The sequence below is a fragment of the Tupaia chinensis genome, unplaced genomic scaffold (assembly GCF_000334495.1).
Source record: "Tupaia chinensis unplaced genomic scaffold, TupChi_1.0 Scaffold000174_1, whole genome shotgun sequence".
NCBI classification, from domain to species: Eukaryota; Metazoa; Chordata; class Mammalia; order Scandentia; family Tupaiidae; genus Tupaia; species Tupaia belangeri.
The window spans coordinates 2,301,808-2,316,305 of record NW_006159649.1 but is presented as its reverse complement, the minus strand read 5'-3'; the positions used below and the strand labels follow the sequence as shown (position 1 = coordinate 2,316,305).

The following is a 14,498-nucleotide window of genomic DNA, read 5'->3' as shown; positions in this document are numbered from 1 at the left end:
CCCTTACCAGTTTGGCCATTTATTTCTTTAATATCTGTTCATTATTTTTGTCTAGAAGCTTTAAGTGCCCAACTATACACTACCATGTCTAGAAGCTTGTAAGAGCCCAACTCTACATACTGTGTCAGGCATTGGTTGATTCAAGGTCTAGCCTTAAATAATTTTACAATACAAGACAATACATGAAATAGAAGAGAGACATAGATAAATCTATAGAAAAACTGATGCCAATGGATGAACATAAACTAAATACACATCATAGAAAAGAGTAATTGGAGTTCAAAGAGAAGTATTGAATTTGTGAAACAGTATCATAGGAGTGTGATACATAGACTACAAAGACAGATGTTTCTAATTTCCTTTTTTCTGGGAAAGTTGATGGAGTAATCAAGGTGCCAGAAATTGCTCAAATGAAGTAACTTGGCAAAACTTTAACTTGGGTTAAAGTCAATGGGATACTTGAAAGGTCACATTTGTGATTATATGCCATCTTACAACAGAAATGTGGAATGCTCTAAAGGAATGTATTTGTGGACCTTTGGTTGTAAAATGTAAATGCCACTATTAAGTACAGCATTTAAAAATACCCTGTCTCCATGCTGGCCTGAAAAGTCACCTGTTCCTCGGTTTGTTTTAAGCATGCCCATATGAAAAGTGAATGTATTTCTCACCAAAGGTTCAAATAACTAACGTGCAGTGAATTTCACAAGATGCACGGTTTAGGGAAGCTGGCTGTGCATCTTTGAGAGTGCATGTCCCTGTGCAGTAGCGGCGTATTAACTCAGGAATGACAGCCACCGTGCAGAACATTCTGTGAAAGTATGATGATATAAAGGGAAGGAAGTCAGGGGTGGCAGTGGTGGGACGAATGTTTATTTGTCAGCTTTAACTTGCAACCAGTCGAGTACAGTTTGTCTGACTTTATTTCTCTGGCAGCTTAAAAATATCCCTTAAGTTGTCAATGACTGAAAATTGTTACATATCCCAGAAACTACAAAATTTGTCTATGGCCAAAAGTAATGTATACATCTATAGATAGTGACTAATTCTGAATCTAATTACTTTACCACTTACTTGGTAGCAAGTAAAATTGAACCTGCTTTTTAAATGAATTTGTAGAAAGAAAAAAAAAGCCCATGTGTAATGACAAATAGTATAATTATTTATATGAATTTATATTTGTCTTTGGTATTTTATATATTTTATATTCATGTTTTTGTACCTTCCTCTATTAGTTTTCTTTTTTTTAATAGAAACTTTTTAAAAAAAATTTTTGGAACTTGATAAAATCAGTTTAAATAAAAATTTATGTAATATAAATAAGATACTCTGGAATGATACTCTTATAAGTTGGCTTAACTTTTAAAAGTTATTTATTTCCTCTATGAACAAGAGGGACAGAGAGAGCGTGGGTATGTGTGCACACTTCGGCAAGGCCACTCACTGTGCCTCGATCTATCCCCAGCCTTCAGGCAGCACCAGATCACGGCCAGGAGTGTGCTTGGCATCTTCAGGAAGGTCTGCAGAATTGAACCAGGGAGATGGTGGGAGGGAGGGAATCAGGGACAAAACAAACAACACATTTAATAGACACAAAAATGAGAAATTACTCATTATCTGCTGATGATAATGTATATGGTAACATGGTTGACTTGACTAACATACACTGTGTTTATGCTGGCTGGGAAAAGCCATCTTGTACACTGTAAAGATGTATAGTGATTCAATGTAAATTTAAAAATAATATTGTAATAAGTAATTTTTTGTTTTTTAAAGAATTGAACTGTGAACCTTCCCGTGTGGGATTGCCTCACTGAGCGTTGGATTTTATTGCTGTGTTACCCTCTGGCCCCAAATTGGCTTAGTTTTAATCTAAGAATTTCATATGGATATAAGAAGTTCACATTTAAAACTGTGAGCATCATAATCTGAATGTTTACAACTTAATTAAAATGGTGATAAATGAACCCGTAAGCATTTTTTTCATATTTAGATTAGAATACCACTTGAAAATTTTTCTGTTTTTTAAACTTACAAACATAATTCACTGAAATCCATTTAAGCTAACATAAATCTATAATTAATAAGTTGTAGCAGTAAGCACTTATGATTGCATAAAATATTAGAGCTTTGTTTTTTATTTGGAACTAAATCTGACGATTTGCAGTAAATCAAGAGTTGGAGGAAATTTACCAAAGTGAAATTCTCAATCGTTGAAGGGGAAATACAGAATTAGTCATGAAACATGATTTCAAAAGTTGTCCATTCTCGACTCATATTGAAGTACTTATTTAAAAACTCTTAAATCTTTGGAAGTATAGGCAGATATAAGAATATTTCTCACATTGGGTGGATGTTGAATATTGGTCAAAATCTTTCTTCTTTTATACAGTATGCACTTGGTTGCAGAGAAAGAAATGATTCATTTTGAATCAAAATATATTAAGGTGCTGAAGGGCTGAATCTAGTTCTTGTTTCATTTGGTGATAGAATTCATTTTGGTCCTTGAGTTAGCTAAATTTTAGACGCCTTATGTTTATAATAATATATGGAAGAATGATGTTTTAAATACCCATTCTTATCAAATCCCAGCATAGCCAGTAGATCACCATTTTGTACTCCAGCCTTCAACTAGAAAGTAAATCTTGCAAGATGAACTGTCCTCTAGATTTAACCCTTCGCTTGTTAATAGAGTTTTTAGTTTGGGCTCCAGGCAGTTATATCAGGTTTCTGTCATCACATCACTGTGCTTGAAGCTTGCTATAAACCGTCATTTGAATTATGAGGTCACTCACAAAAATAAGAATGCAAAGATAGGTATTGAAAATCTCTTCAAAAGACAGGTAAAAAGGCACTTCTGAAAAATCTTAAGAGATTGTTCTTTGGTTTTTGCACTTTCTAGAAATCTAGATATATAGTTGAAGCCTGAAAATCTTTCAGATTTTCCAAATGTTGTCTTGCAATGGGCGCAAAGAAGAGCCCTGAAGTTGCTTCCATTCTTACTGATGAAAAGAAGTTGAAATGAAAACTTATTTCAGGCTTGATGGCTTTATATACCAAAGGCCTCTTGCTCCCTCTACAGAAGGTGTTTCAAAATTGCAGTCACTTAGATTTTTTTTTTTTTTAATGAAACAAATTTCTCATGAGTTTCATGCTGATTAATAAGAAGATTTGGGTAGATATGTACCTCATATGTCTCACACTAACAGTTGGTTGTCCAAAAGTTGGACAGCTTAGGTTTACATGTTTCTGCCATAGCATTTTTCCATTATCACTAGCAAACGTTAGCTTGAGCTCCAGTAGCAACAACTGTGAAAAACAGTAGGGTTTTTTTTTCTTTTCTTTTCTTTTCTTTTTCTTTTTTTGATTGTTAATTACAATTTATTTTTATTTACCTTCATTGATAAGTAAAATACTTGTATTTTTTTATATTACGGGATTATTTTATTTTAAATCTCTTTAATTTAGCCAGCAGATTTAAGCAATTAAAATAATGTATTGGACCATCCAGTGTCATGGTGATTAAGATGGCTGGATCTAACATGGCTGACTGTGCAGTTCAAGTCCTGGACCTCGAGTCTTGAAAATGTGCTGGATGCATCTGTGTGCCCAAAAATCCCAAAAGGAGAAGCAAAGGCGAAAGATTGCTGCCTGGGTGTCCTCCATGAGAAATGCTTTTACACTCCCTCTCGCCCCATCTCTGGCAAGCTCCTGCTAGCAAATTAAGCAAAATTAATAATAATGATATATTTCGGGGCCATCCAGCAGCATGGTGGTTAAGGCAGCTGCATCCCACAGGGCCAACAGGAAAATTCGAGTACTGATCCTGGTGGGTTAAAGAAACATGCTAGCCATGTGTACAGGCATGCCCAGAACCCAGAGAGGAGAAGTGGAGGAGATTGCTGCATGAACATCCCCACAGGAGTGCTTTCTCACTTTCTCTCTGTCTTTGTCTCTCTCCAGCAACTGCAAACACCGCTCTAGCAAATTTTAAAATAATAATAACTATTATTGTAATAATGTATTTTACTTCAAAGATTAAACAATTGTGGTGACCCCCAAAAAAGTCATGAACAATGTATAATAATAAAAATCTGAATTTCAAAACTTTTCAAGCCAAAATTAACTTGAACTTTATTTCTATTCTGCCATGACATTTTTGAAATCTCCTTGTAAATTTTTTTTATAATCTGCTTCAAGTTATTTAATTTTAGCTCTCCTTTGCTGGCAGGGGGAAGTCTAACAATTTAAATTATAATTTGATAGGAGAGTTAAGTTTCATTGAATTAAACTGGATATTTTTTCAATTATCAGTGGTATTCATAAGAGACACAAAGTTTGACCTTTCTCTAAAGACTCCATTAATATATAAATGTACCATACATATATTTTTAACAACCTTTTTTACTCACTTAAGTTAAATTGGAACAAAATGTTATTTATTTATTTTTTATTTTTTGGAGAGGTTTTTGCTATAAGGCGTGTCTGCTCGCCAGACAGAGAGAGACAGAGAGACAGAAAGCGAGAAATCACCCCCCAGCGGGGATGGCCACACCACAATCCCTTCTCTTCTGTTTTCCTCTTGGGATCTTGGGCACACATGCACACACACCTGGCGTGAGTTTTAAGCCACCGGGTCCGGGACGCAAACCGTGGTCGACTACGTGGGAGTCCAACAGCCTAGCCATTACGCTAACTGCTGGTCCTACAAAATGTTATTATTTTAATAGTGTTGGTTTGAAGGATTTTATGTATTTTTCTTACAACTCTAAGGTCTTTTTATGCTCGTTGACAGATTACTAACTTTTGTATGGTGCCATTTACAATTACACGTATGAAAATTCTTTTATCCTTTCAAGAGCCTTAACAAAAGATTGGAAGTTCTTTTCATTTGTATTTAGTATTAGAACAGCTCCTCTGATGTTACCCTGCAATTGAAAAATGAACAGAAGTGACAAAGTAGCTTCTTTGATTTGACTATGTCACAGCCTTGCCTGTTCTGAATATTATGCTTAAAGCAGATTGGATTTTTTTCCCTCTGGTAGGTGTACTGCTCCATTAGCAAATTCTGTTTCAGAGAAAACAAGAGACACAGTAGAGGAAGAGGATGATGAATACAAGATTCCTTCATCCCATCCTGTTTCGCTGAATTCACAACCATCCCATTGTCATAATGTCAAACCTGTTCGGTAAGACTGGGGCAGTTTTTATCACCTCACATCTGCATCAGCATTATCACTGAGGGTGTTTGTTTTTAAGTAGTGGAATCCCATTTATTGGATTAAAAATCCTTGACTTCCTGTTCACCATGGCCTCCTCTTTGTACATACTACTTTGTGTATTACTTTCAGAGAAAAAAATTCTAAAAAAGCAGATTTCCTCTTAATTCGGAAATCATTTAACAAATTAATTGACTAGTAAGTGTACTGGAACATTTTGTTGCCTTCACCTCATAAAAGCTAATTATATTCTAAAATTTTGCTATTAGTTACATATTGTGGTGATTAATTTATGCATTTTCAGTAAGCCATTTTAATGTGTTTTATCTGTTTTAAGCACATATCTTATGAAGAAAAATTAGTGCTTAGGAACTGAGGTATTATGCCTACCTCTTTTAGAATTTTTCTTCATGAAATGAAGACTAATATAATTTATATTCATTTTCCTTCTTCATGTGCTCTCTACTTCTATTCAAATCTTGAAGAAGTGGAAGAAAAACCTAAGCTTGTTTTTCATGACTTTTTTTTTTAATCAAATACTATTTTGTCTTAAATAGTTACCTTAAAAAAGAATGTAAAGAAAATATACGTTTATTTTTCTGTTACTGTTTTTTCTCACTTTAATGGGTATATATTCTTGGCCTTTCTAGTGGCAGCCTCATTGAAGTATGTGAATTGTTAATGATGGCTGGTATACGTTAAAGTGTTGGTTTATCTTTAAGTAAAAGCATGGTTATGCACTTGTGCAATTAAATTAGTAAACTCTAATGTCGCAGTTGCTTTTTCTGAACCTGTCATATATGAGGTACTCAGTAATCATAGCTCGGCTTGCAAACTCACTTTCTGAGCTCCAGTTCCCTTCCTATACCCGCCCAGAGCTGTGGCTAGCACGTATGTAACAGGACTCAAGTACTGCTGGTGGCCCTGCCTGTCAGTATCTCCTGATTGACCGAGAGATAGGAGAGCCGTTGGACACTTCAATCGTCTGTGCCATCTTAGCGTATGTGTTTAGGTCAGGTCAGTCAACTACAAACATTTTGTGAGTGGAGTGCTCCCTTCTTTTCAGATGAAAAAACTAAAAAGTTTTAATGCTTTTGTTTAATTGTTTCACTGAGGTAAAAAAAAAGAAATGTAATACTTGGAAAAAAATAGCAAATCTTTATTTTTATGTAAAGGCTTGCTTTAATAAGTGATCCTGGTTAGAATGATCAATACTCTGCAGAATTATTAACCAGTATTAACACTTTCTAGCTCAGGGCTTAATTTTCCAAAGCAAAAGTCAGAGCACTGTTGGCTGAGTGCTGGCGTTGAAGACATCTGTTGATTAAATATTATCATTGAAGAGACAAAGTAATAACTGAGAGACATTTTTTTAATATCAAAAAATTGTTACAATTTTCAGTTCCTTTGGCTCTTACAAATACCAAGTCATTTTTAAACATTTAAATCGGCTGAGCTTTTTTGTTCCCCTTGGTAGTATCATTTTTTTCCACTGGTGGAGAAATAAGAGGTATAATTTTACTATGTTAAATTTTAATTGTCTCATCATATTGGATGAGATTTTTGGTGGCAGAACTCCCAAATCCTGTAAGTAAATTTGAATTATAACCATCATTACCATTTTTCTACTCTTATAGAGAAGTAATAGATGTTGATAATCTCTAAACTTAATTGGAGTGAATTCTTCATCTGATTTTTTTCTGAAAGCTGATGGATGAAGAATCTTATGTCCTGTCCAAAGCACTCTAGGTGTGATGCTTCATTTCCCTATGTGTTTCTTCCATTAGGGACATCAGAAGTAAATTGTCCATATTTGGAAAAAGAAAGGAGCAAATGAATAATTCAATTCAGTTTAGGTATAAAAATGTACCAACACTATTAAGAGTCAATACATGACAGCTATTTTTAAATGAGCCATTTCTGCCCTCCTTAGAGAGAAGTGTCCACGAGAGAGTATAGAACTGATTTTCAGATGAAGCACTCTTACAGTATCTACTTAACCGTCCACTGTCTCTTCCATTATGCATGACTTTTACTTTCGGTCAGAATTCAGAGTATATCAGAGAAAAGTAAAACGTGAACTCTATTTCTGTACCTCTTTGTTAGTCTATTGTTACATAGCTTTATGCTGAAGGCAAAATATGCTCTGGACTCATAATGCAATTCCAAAGTATTAATACTAACAACAGAAAACATACTTCATTAGTAAGTACTACCCTTTCTTTTTACAGACACCCATATGAAAATACTTACCAGGTACCCAAGGCCTTGGCTAAAGTTATTTTCCTGCTGTGTCAGAGTGCCAGGATTTCCCTCGTGGAAGTGGTAAAATAGTACCACGGTCTTTCAGCCTTTGAAAATGTCTGTCAGAACTTTAAGGGAATTATTGGAATTCTAATGATTTCCCTTCTTTCATGGGCTCTAGTGTATTTTTATTACAAGGAAAGCTTATAATTACAGAAACAAAAAAATGTAATGTTAAATACCGTGAACAAATAATGAAGTCATAGGGACTGTTATTTTTTGCCTTGGCTCCTGCTTTTTTACTTTAAAAACTTGATCAAGTATTATTGAACTCTTCCATAGAGATAATTTCACTAATGTGTTTTGGATATCAGTCTTCTGTAGCCCTTGTTATTCTTGGTTGTGGTTAAAAAAAAAAAAAAGAGGGAGCAAGAGAGAGAATATTTGTCTCACATGGGTTATTTACTTCTTTGTAAAATAAAATGTAGAGTATCTAGATATAATTACTGGTACTTTTTCCAGGAAAGGAAATAAGTTATATTTATTTTCAAACTTTATTATACGAACAAGGATGCTAGTTATTACGACCCTCCAAATGTCCTTCCAGTGGAAAATAATTATATGATTTTTCCCTCTGATCTTTGCTTTAGGTCTTGTGATAATGGTCATTGTGTATTGAATGGAACACATGGTACGTCTTCAGAGATGAAGAAATCAAACACCCCTGAGTTAGGCATATACTTAAAGGGTATGTATAGAATATATGCTCTGTGATCTACTTCTTAATGGGCATATTTTAAAGGCAAACCCCATGCCATTGTACTGAAAATACATTGAGGTTTTGTGTTATCCTCTAGGCGATGTTTTCGATTCTGCCTCTGATCCAGTGCCATTACCACCGGCCAGGCTTCCAACTCGGGACAATCCAAAGCATGGTTCTTCACTCAACAGGACGCCCTCTGATTATGACCTTCTCATCCCTCCATTAGGTTGAAACCTTTAAACAAATTTTAAGCAAACCATCCCTGCATCTTCTCTTGATAACCAAATTGTCAGAATTCAGAGTTCAGTGTAACATAGACTCACTGGGTTGTGAATTTGCCGGAATTTAGAATGAGTTCTCCGGGTAGTGATGATTCCCAAGTTCATGTGCCCATTACCCCATGTAGATTATTCAAGTAAGGGTGTACTGAGCAGGTCATCAATCTGAGTTTTATTAACTTGTCTCTTTTTTACCTTTTTTTAAATACTAAATGTAGTCTCAAAACACATGAAAGCGTTGTTCATTTCTTTAGGCCCTTGAGCTCTAGTACTTTTGAAGTGATAATTTGAAGGGTTAATTGAGACTTTTTTTTTTTTTTTGAGACATTTTTGCTATAGGGCGTATACACTCACCAGAAAAAAAAGAGAGAGATAGAAAGACAGAAAGCGAGAAATCACCCCTGGGGGGGGATGGCCATACTGCAATCCCTTCTCTTTCATTCTTCTCTCAGGATCTTTGGCATGCATGCACCCGCGCCCAATGTGCGTTTAAGGCACCAGGTCCAGGTCTTGAACTACAGTCGACTATGTGGGAGCCAAGTGACATAGCCATTATGCTATCTGCTGGTCCCTAATTGAAACATTCTTTAAGTACAATAATTTTTATTAAGTGCAAATTTTTCTTTTGGCATGAAATGATCAAGTTCTATATTAAGCTAACTGAACCATGGACAATTATGTATTTGTGTGCAGAAAACTGAGAATATAAATTCTGTTTTATCTTAATCACTACAGTTGTAACACATTCAAAAACCCTCAATTACTTTGTTTCAAGTTGTAATAGAAAGGCATACACTAATATGTGTTTGAGTGTGTGTATGTATACATGTGAAGGTACACACAGATGTGTATGAATGTTGAGGCTAGCTGTGTCTGGCAGCACCATTGTTAATTTCATTAATTCTAGGCAGGAAAGTTCTCACCCTATTTTTAAAGAAGGCAAAATCTCTACACACCTTAAAGGTTCTCAGAAGTCACCATAATATATAATGTTGTATGATGGAGGGTCTGCTTACAGGTTGAGTACCTCTAATATGAACATTCTAAATCCAAAATATAGAAAAAATGAAAATAATTTCAGTACCAGTAAGACACCACAAGGACGATAATCCCACAGTGGATTTCATGTGATGGGTTGAGGTTAAACCAAGCTATTGTATAACATTACCTTCAGACTAATGTTTATATGACATTTAAATGAATTTTATGTTTAGTCTTGATTCCCAATTCTAAGATATCTCGTTAGGTATATGTTCAGGTTCCAAAATGTGAGACAAAGACAAATTCCAAAATACTTTTGAGCCAATCATTTTGGGCAAGGGATACTAAACCCATCAAAGCATTTCCAAACTGGCTATTAGACCACCAGAAATATGAAATGAACCTTTCTATAGTTTCACAAACATCCTTAACCAGAGTTTTGATTTATGCAAGTGTAATGTCTCTTGCTCCTGTGTCTTCCATAGTTTAAAATTTCAGTCTCACCTGCATTAATTACAGGAGCCTCCTAACTTCCTTGTGAGCAATGTTTTTTTCCCTTCCACTTCTTTCTGTGCACCTGCACCCATGTCTTCATGACTTAGATTGGCATTGTCCAGTATAGTTTTCTGTGGTGAGGTGAAGGATCTATATCTATATGTATGATTAAATGAGACTGTGGAATGGAGCTTTAATTAATTTAAGTTTACATGGGTATACATGGATGGTGACTCCTTATTGGACAACGCAAATACATGTTTCAACCTATCTCCTTAATTCCACTCACTCTAGCTCTTCTTGTGTATCTCATTCTTAGTCATATTCTTCACTTTTCCTAAAAATACCCCATCCTTGGATTTGATTCATCAAGGCTCTTATATCTTAAGCTTCTCTCTTCTTCAACACGTCAGTGAATGCCACTTGTTTACATTTCTCTTTCCTCTCCCAGTGCATGTATTTGTCTAATGGGACCAAGCAGACGCTATTTTTTTTGGAGAGGTTTTTGTTATAGGGCGCTTGTGCTCACCAGACAGACAGAGAGAGACATAGAGACAGAAAGCGAGAAATCACCCTCCAGGGGGGATGGCCACAATCTCTTCTCCATTCTCCTCTCGGGATTTTGGGAACGCATGCACATGCACCCAGCATGAGTTTTAAGGCACCAGGTCCAAGACGTGAACTGTGGTCGAATACATGGGAGTCCAGCGACTTTGCCATTATGCTAACTTCTGGTCCCCCAAGCAGACACGTTTTACCTGTGAATTATACCTATTTGTGAACTTTCTAAGCTTCTGTCATGGATTTCCTCAAGTCAGGGCTTTATGATTGTGGTTTTCATAAACCCTGTGTGCCTAGCACAATGCCTGATATTTAGGGACTGAAAAAGAATTTAAATATGATAATGTGGCAGGTGGCTGAAGGTTGAAATGAAAGCAAAGCTTTCTCTGCTGTGTCTTTAAATATTTAAGGCAGAAAATATTTATGATGATTCAAGAAAATATTCTGCAAATTTTTTGCAAGGCAAGCACAGTGAAGGATAAAAATGATTTTGAATTAAACATGCTTTTTTATGTTTAAGTCATTCAACTTAAATATATTTGAATTTTATTACTGGAATATGTAGGTGTTTACATATCCCTACTTCAAAAAGTTTTTGAGATAGTTTACACAAATACATACATTGCATTTTCTTTTCTTTTTAATTAATTGGGTAAGGGAAAATATGAGTAGAATAGAAAGGTGTAGGAGGGGAGCAAATAACTAGACATAAAAGCATGCTATAATAGTCTATAGTTACTAACACTGGGTAATATAAAAGGTAAAAAACGTGCTTTGGGGACCAAAAAAGAAGTCTATATCTAACTGTTCTTTAGATATATAGATAGATAGATAGATATCTACATACTGATAGATAGATAGATAGATAGATAGATATCTACATACTCTATATTTGCACAATAAATCAAATATTGTAACATTAGTTTAAATAAATTAAAATTTAGTGGAATAAGCTTTATGGCATAGTCTTAACTATTCTGTGACATTAAGGATATGTGCATAGGATCATTTATATTCATAGGCAGTGAAGTCTTGGTCTACAGACAATTCTGTTTTTTTTTTAAATAATTCTTTTATTTATTTATCTATTTTATTTTTTAATTTGACCAGAGACAGACAGAGAGAGAGAAAGTGAAAATGAGAAAGCCAGCTCCAGGTCCAGGACTTGAACCATGGTCAGCTATGTGGGAGTCCAGCGCCCTTAACCACCACACCACCTGCTGGCGCCCCGACAGTTCTGTTTTTGATCGTATGACCAATAATCATTTTTAGTTCAAAGTTTCAGTGTTCTGATATGATAATGGTTATACGTGAGCCGTAAGCTGTTTCATAGCTTGCAAAACTTTTTTCTGGAAAGGCCTCCTGGCAGATAGAACAATGTTTGCATGTGTGCATGTTTCTCTCCAAACACTACCACAAAATAATTAGATTCCATTATCAAAGTTGGTGAACTGACTCCTAGATAAATCCTGCAGGGAAGTTCTTTATATGTAGCAAGAAAGAGTCATTTGTTACCTTTGCTTAGTACTGTGTGTTTTTATTAATGAAGCTCTCTTGTTGATACTGACTTCTCTCTAACTACAGGTGAAGATGCTTTTGATGCCCTCCCCCCCTCCCCCCCGCCGCCTCCACCTCCTGCAAGGCACAGTCTCATTGAACATTCGAAACCTCCTGGCTCCAGTAGCCGACCATCCTCAGGACAAGACCTTTTCCTTCTTCCTTCAGGTAGGAGGGGAAAACAAGGAAAACTTGTCACTGAAGGCAAAAGTATTTCCAAGATCATAATATTAAAGAAACTTTCATGTTCGTTAGCCTTGCCCTCCCTAGCAGAGAACATGCCAAGTCAGGAGAGTAACAACTGAGTGGGTTTGTTTGTCAATTGATTTGTTTAATGCCAAGCAAATGCAAAGATATCAGAGTAGTCATAGAATTTGAGATCATCCAGTCCCCAAACAACACCCTTATGTTACAGACAGCATCCTTAAGAACCCGAAGGGCTAAGAGATTGAGCTAAAACTAATGAGGACAAAACTTATTTCTTGGTTTCCTGATTATCACTGCATTTTTAATTTTTTTTTTTCTTTTGGAGAGGTTTTTTTGCTGTAGGGTGCATGCACTCACCAGACAGACAGAGAGAGACATAGAGACAGAACGTGAGAAATCACCCCCCAGGGCGGATGACCATGCCGCAGTCCCTTCTCCTCCATTCTCCTCTTGGGGTCTTGGGCACGCACGCACACGTGCCCGGCATGAGTTTTAAGCTACCGGGTCTGGGACGCAAACCGCAGTCGACTACATGGGAGTCCAGCGACATAGCCATTATGCTAACTGCTGGTCCTTTTAATTTTATTTTACGAGGTGTGCCTTAGAGTCATAATTTTATAAAAAATAAAATTTTGGTACATATTGTGTTATAACACGAATGGATAAGCTTTCCCGAAATATCTGCATTTTATTGGTTCGTCATTATTTTCATTTTTAATTTCTCAGTGTATCTACTTACGAATTAGTGATTTTCCAGGGAAAACTAATAACATTTTTACAGTAAATTTTTTCTCAGAGAAGCATGTGCTTGCTGCAGAGAAACAGCAAGGCGTAGGGGTTGGGGGGGAGTGAGAAAGTACCTCGCATCAGGGATAGCTCTGCCACAATCTCTTCTCCCTCCTTTGGGATTTCTGGCGTGCCCGCACACATGCCCATCATGTTTTTCAAGCAGTCAGCCACTTTAAAGTGAAGAGAAGGAATAACGATGAGAAGACTTAATAAACATTTGCTACATTAGTGAGAATTACCAGAAACAAAATTCAGTTATGTTAACAGTACAAATGTGTCCCATTTGTGACATTCCAACGTGCAGTCTGAATGGTAGCCTCCCACATTTTCTCTGGTAAAATAGAGGGTAAAATTTTCTTTTAAAAATGATTTCCTTTCATTTCTGTATGAGATAAATAATGAAAAACTTTATTAAAAAATGCTGGGTTTGTCTTTTGGGCACCTGTTTTCATCAGTGAAAACTTGAGAATCTTAACCATTATTATTTCCCTCGGATGATTATGAGTCATGGCTAACATTAATTATTCTCATTTTGCTCCTTACTAGTTCACGCATTTAGAAGGTTGAAGAACTTAGTAAGACACCCAAGTTCTAGACATAGAACTTAGAATGTACAACTTTAACTTTCTAAAGCTGGTTTAATTTTCAAGAATAAATTGTAGTTTACTTATTTGCTAGTAAATATTGATCAAGTCCTCTGCTGTTTCCCACCTTTTTAGATGCCTCCTGCCTTCCTGGAGCTTAGGGATTCACTGATTGCTCCTAGTCACAGAGCAAGCGTCACAGTCTCTTCCTGTCCAAGCAGAAAGGATAAATGCTTAGGCTCATATATATGTAGCTACATAGGCGCACTGTCACATCTTACCTGGTCGGTGAAGCCTCAGGACAGCGGCTTTTCTTAAAAGTGAAGTTGATAGAAAGGAAGGAAGGAAATAGAAAGAGAAGGAGAAAGAAAGAGAAGGAAAGAAAGAAAAAGAAATAAAGCAAGGAAGAAGGAAGGAGAGAGAGAAAAGGAAGGAAGGAAGGAAGGAAGGAAGGAAGGAAGGAAGGAAGGAAGGAAGGAAGGAAGGAAGGAAGGAAGGAAGGAGATCAGGGAACAGCAGGTAGCATGGATGTTAAGGCAGCTGGTTCCCATGTGGCCAGTGTTACGGTTTAGGTCGCAGACTTAGTGACTTGAAAAATCACACTATGCAGAGTTGTATGGATGTCTAAAAGGGATGGAGAAAGAACTGCAGCATGGCATCTACCCCAGTGGGGTGATTTCTCACTTGCGCCTTCTCTCTCTCTCTCTCTCTCTCTCTCTCTGGGGAGCACAAATGCTGTATAGCAAGAAACCTAGAAAAATAGGAAAAAGAAAAAAAAAAAAACTGAATTCAAGCTTTCCAAGAGCTAGAAGATAATATT

At 36.2% G+C, this 14,498-nt stretch overlaps 1 protein-coding gene across 4 annotated transcripts in view; it reads left to right on the top strand.

Annotated features, from left to right (window-relative positions):
• CBLB (Cbl proto-oncogene B) overlaps positions 1-14,498 on the top strand; it is a 238,663-nt gene that overhangs the window by 197,664 nt on the left and 26,501 nt on the right. For 3 of the 4 annotated variants that reach the window (XM_006146263.3, XM_006146264.3, XM_006146265.3), the window contains exons 14-17: positions 5,046-5,189; positions 8,114-8,211; positions 8,321-8,452; positions 12,126-12,266. In XM_006146263.3, coding sequence (XP_006146325.1) covers positions 5,046-5,189; positions 8,114-8,211; positions 8,321-8,452; positions 12,126-12,266 — 515 coding nt within the window. The remainder of the gene's footprint in view (positions 1-5,045; positions 5,190-8,113; positions 8,212-8,320; positions 8,453-12,125; positions 12,267-14,498) is intronic. The other variant, XM_006146266.3, reaches the window with a different exon arrangement.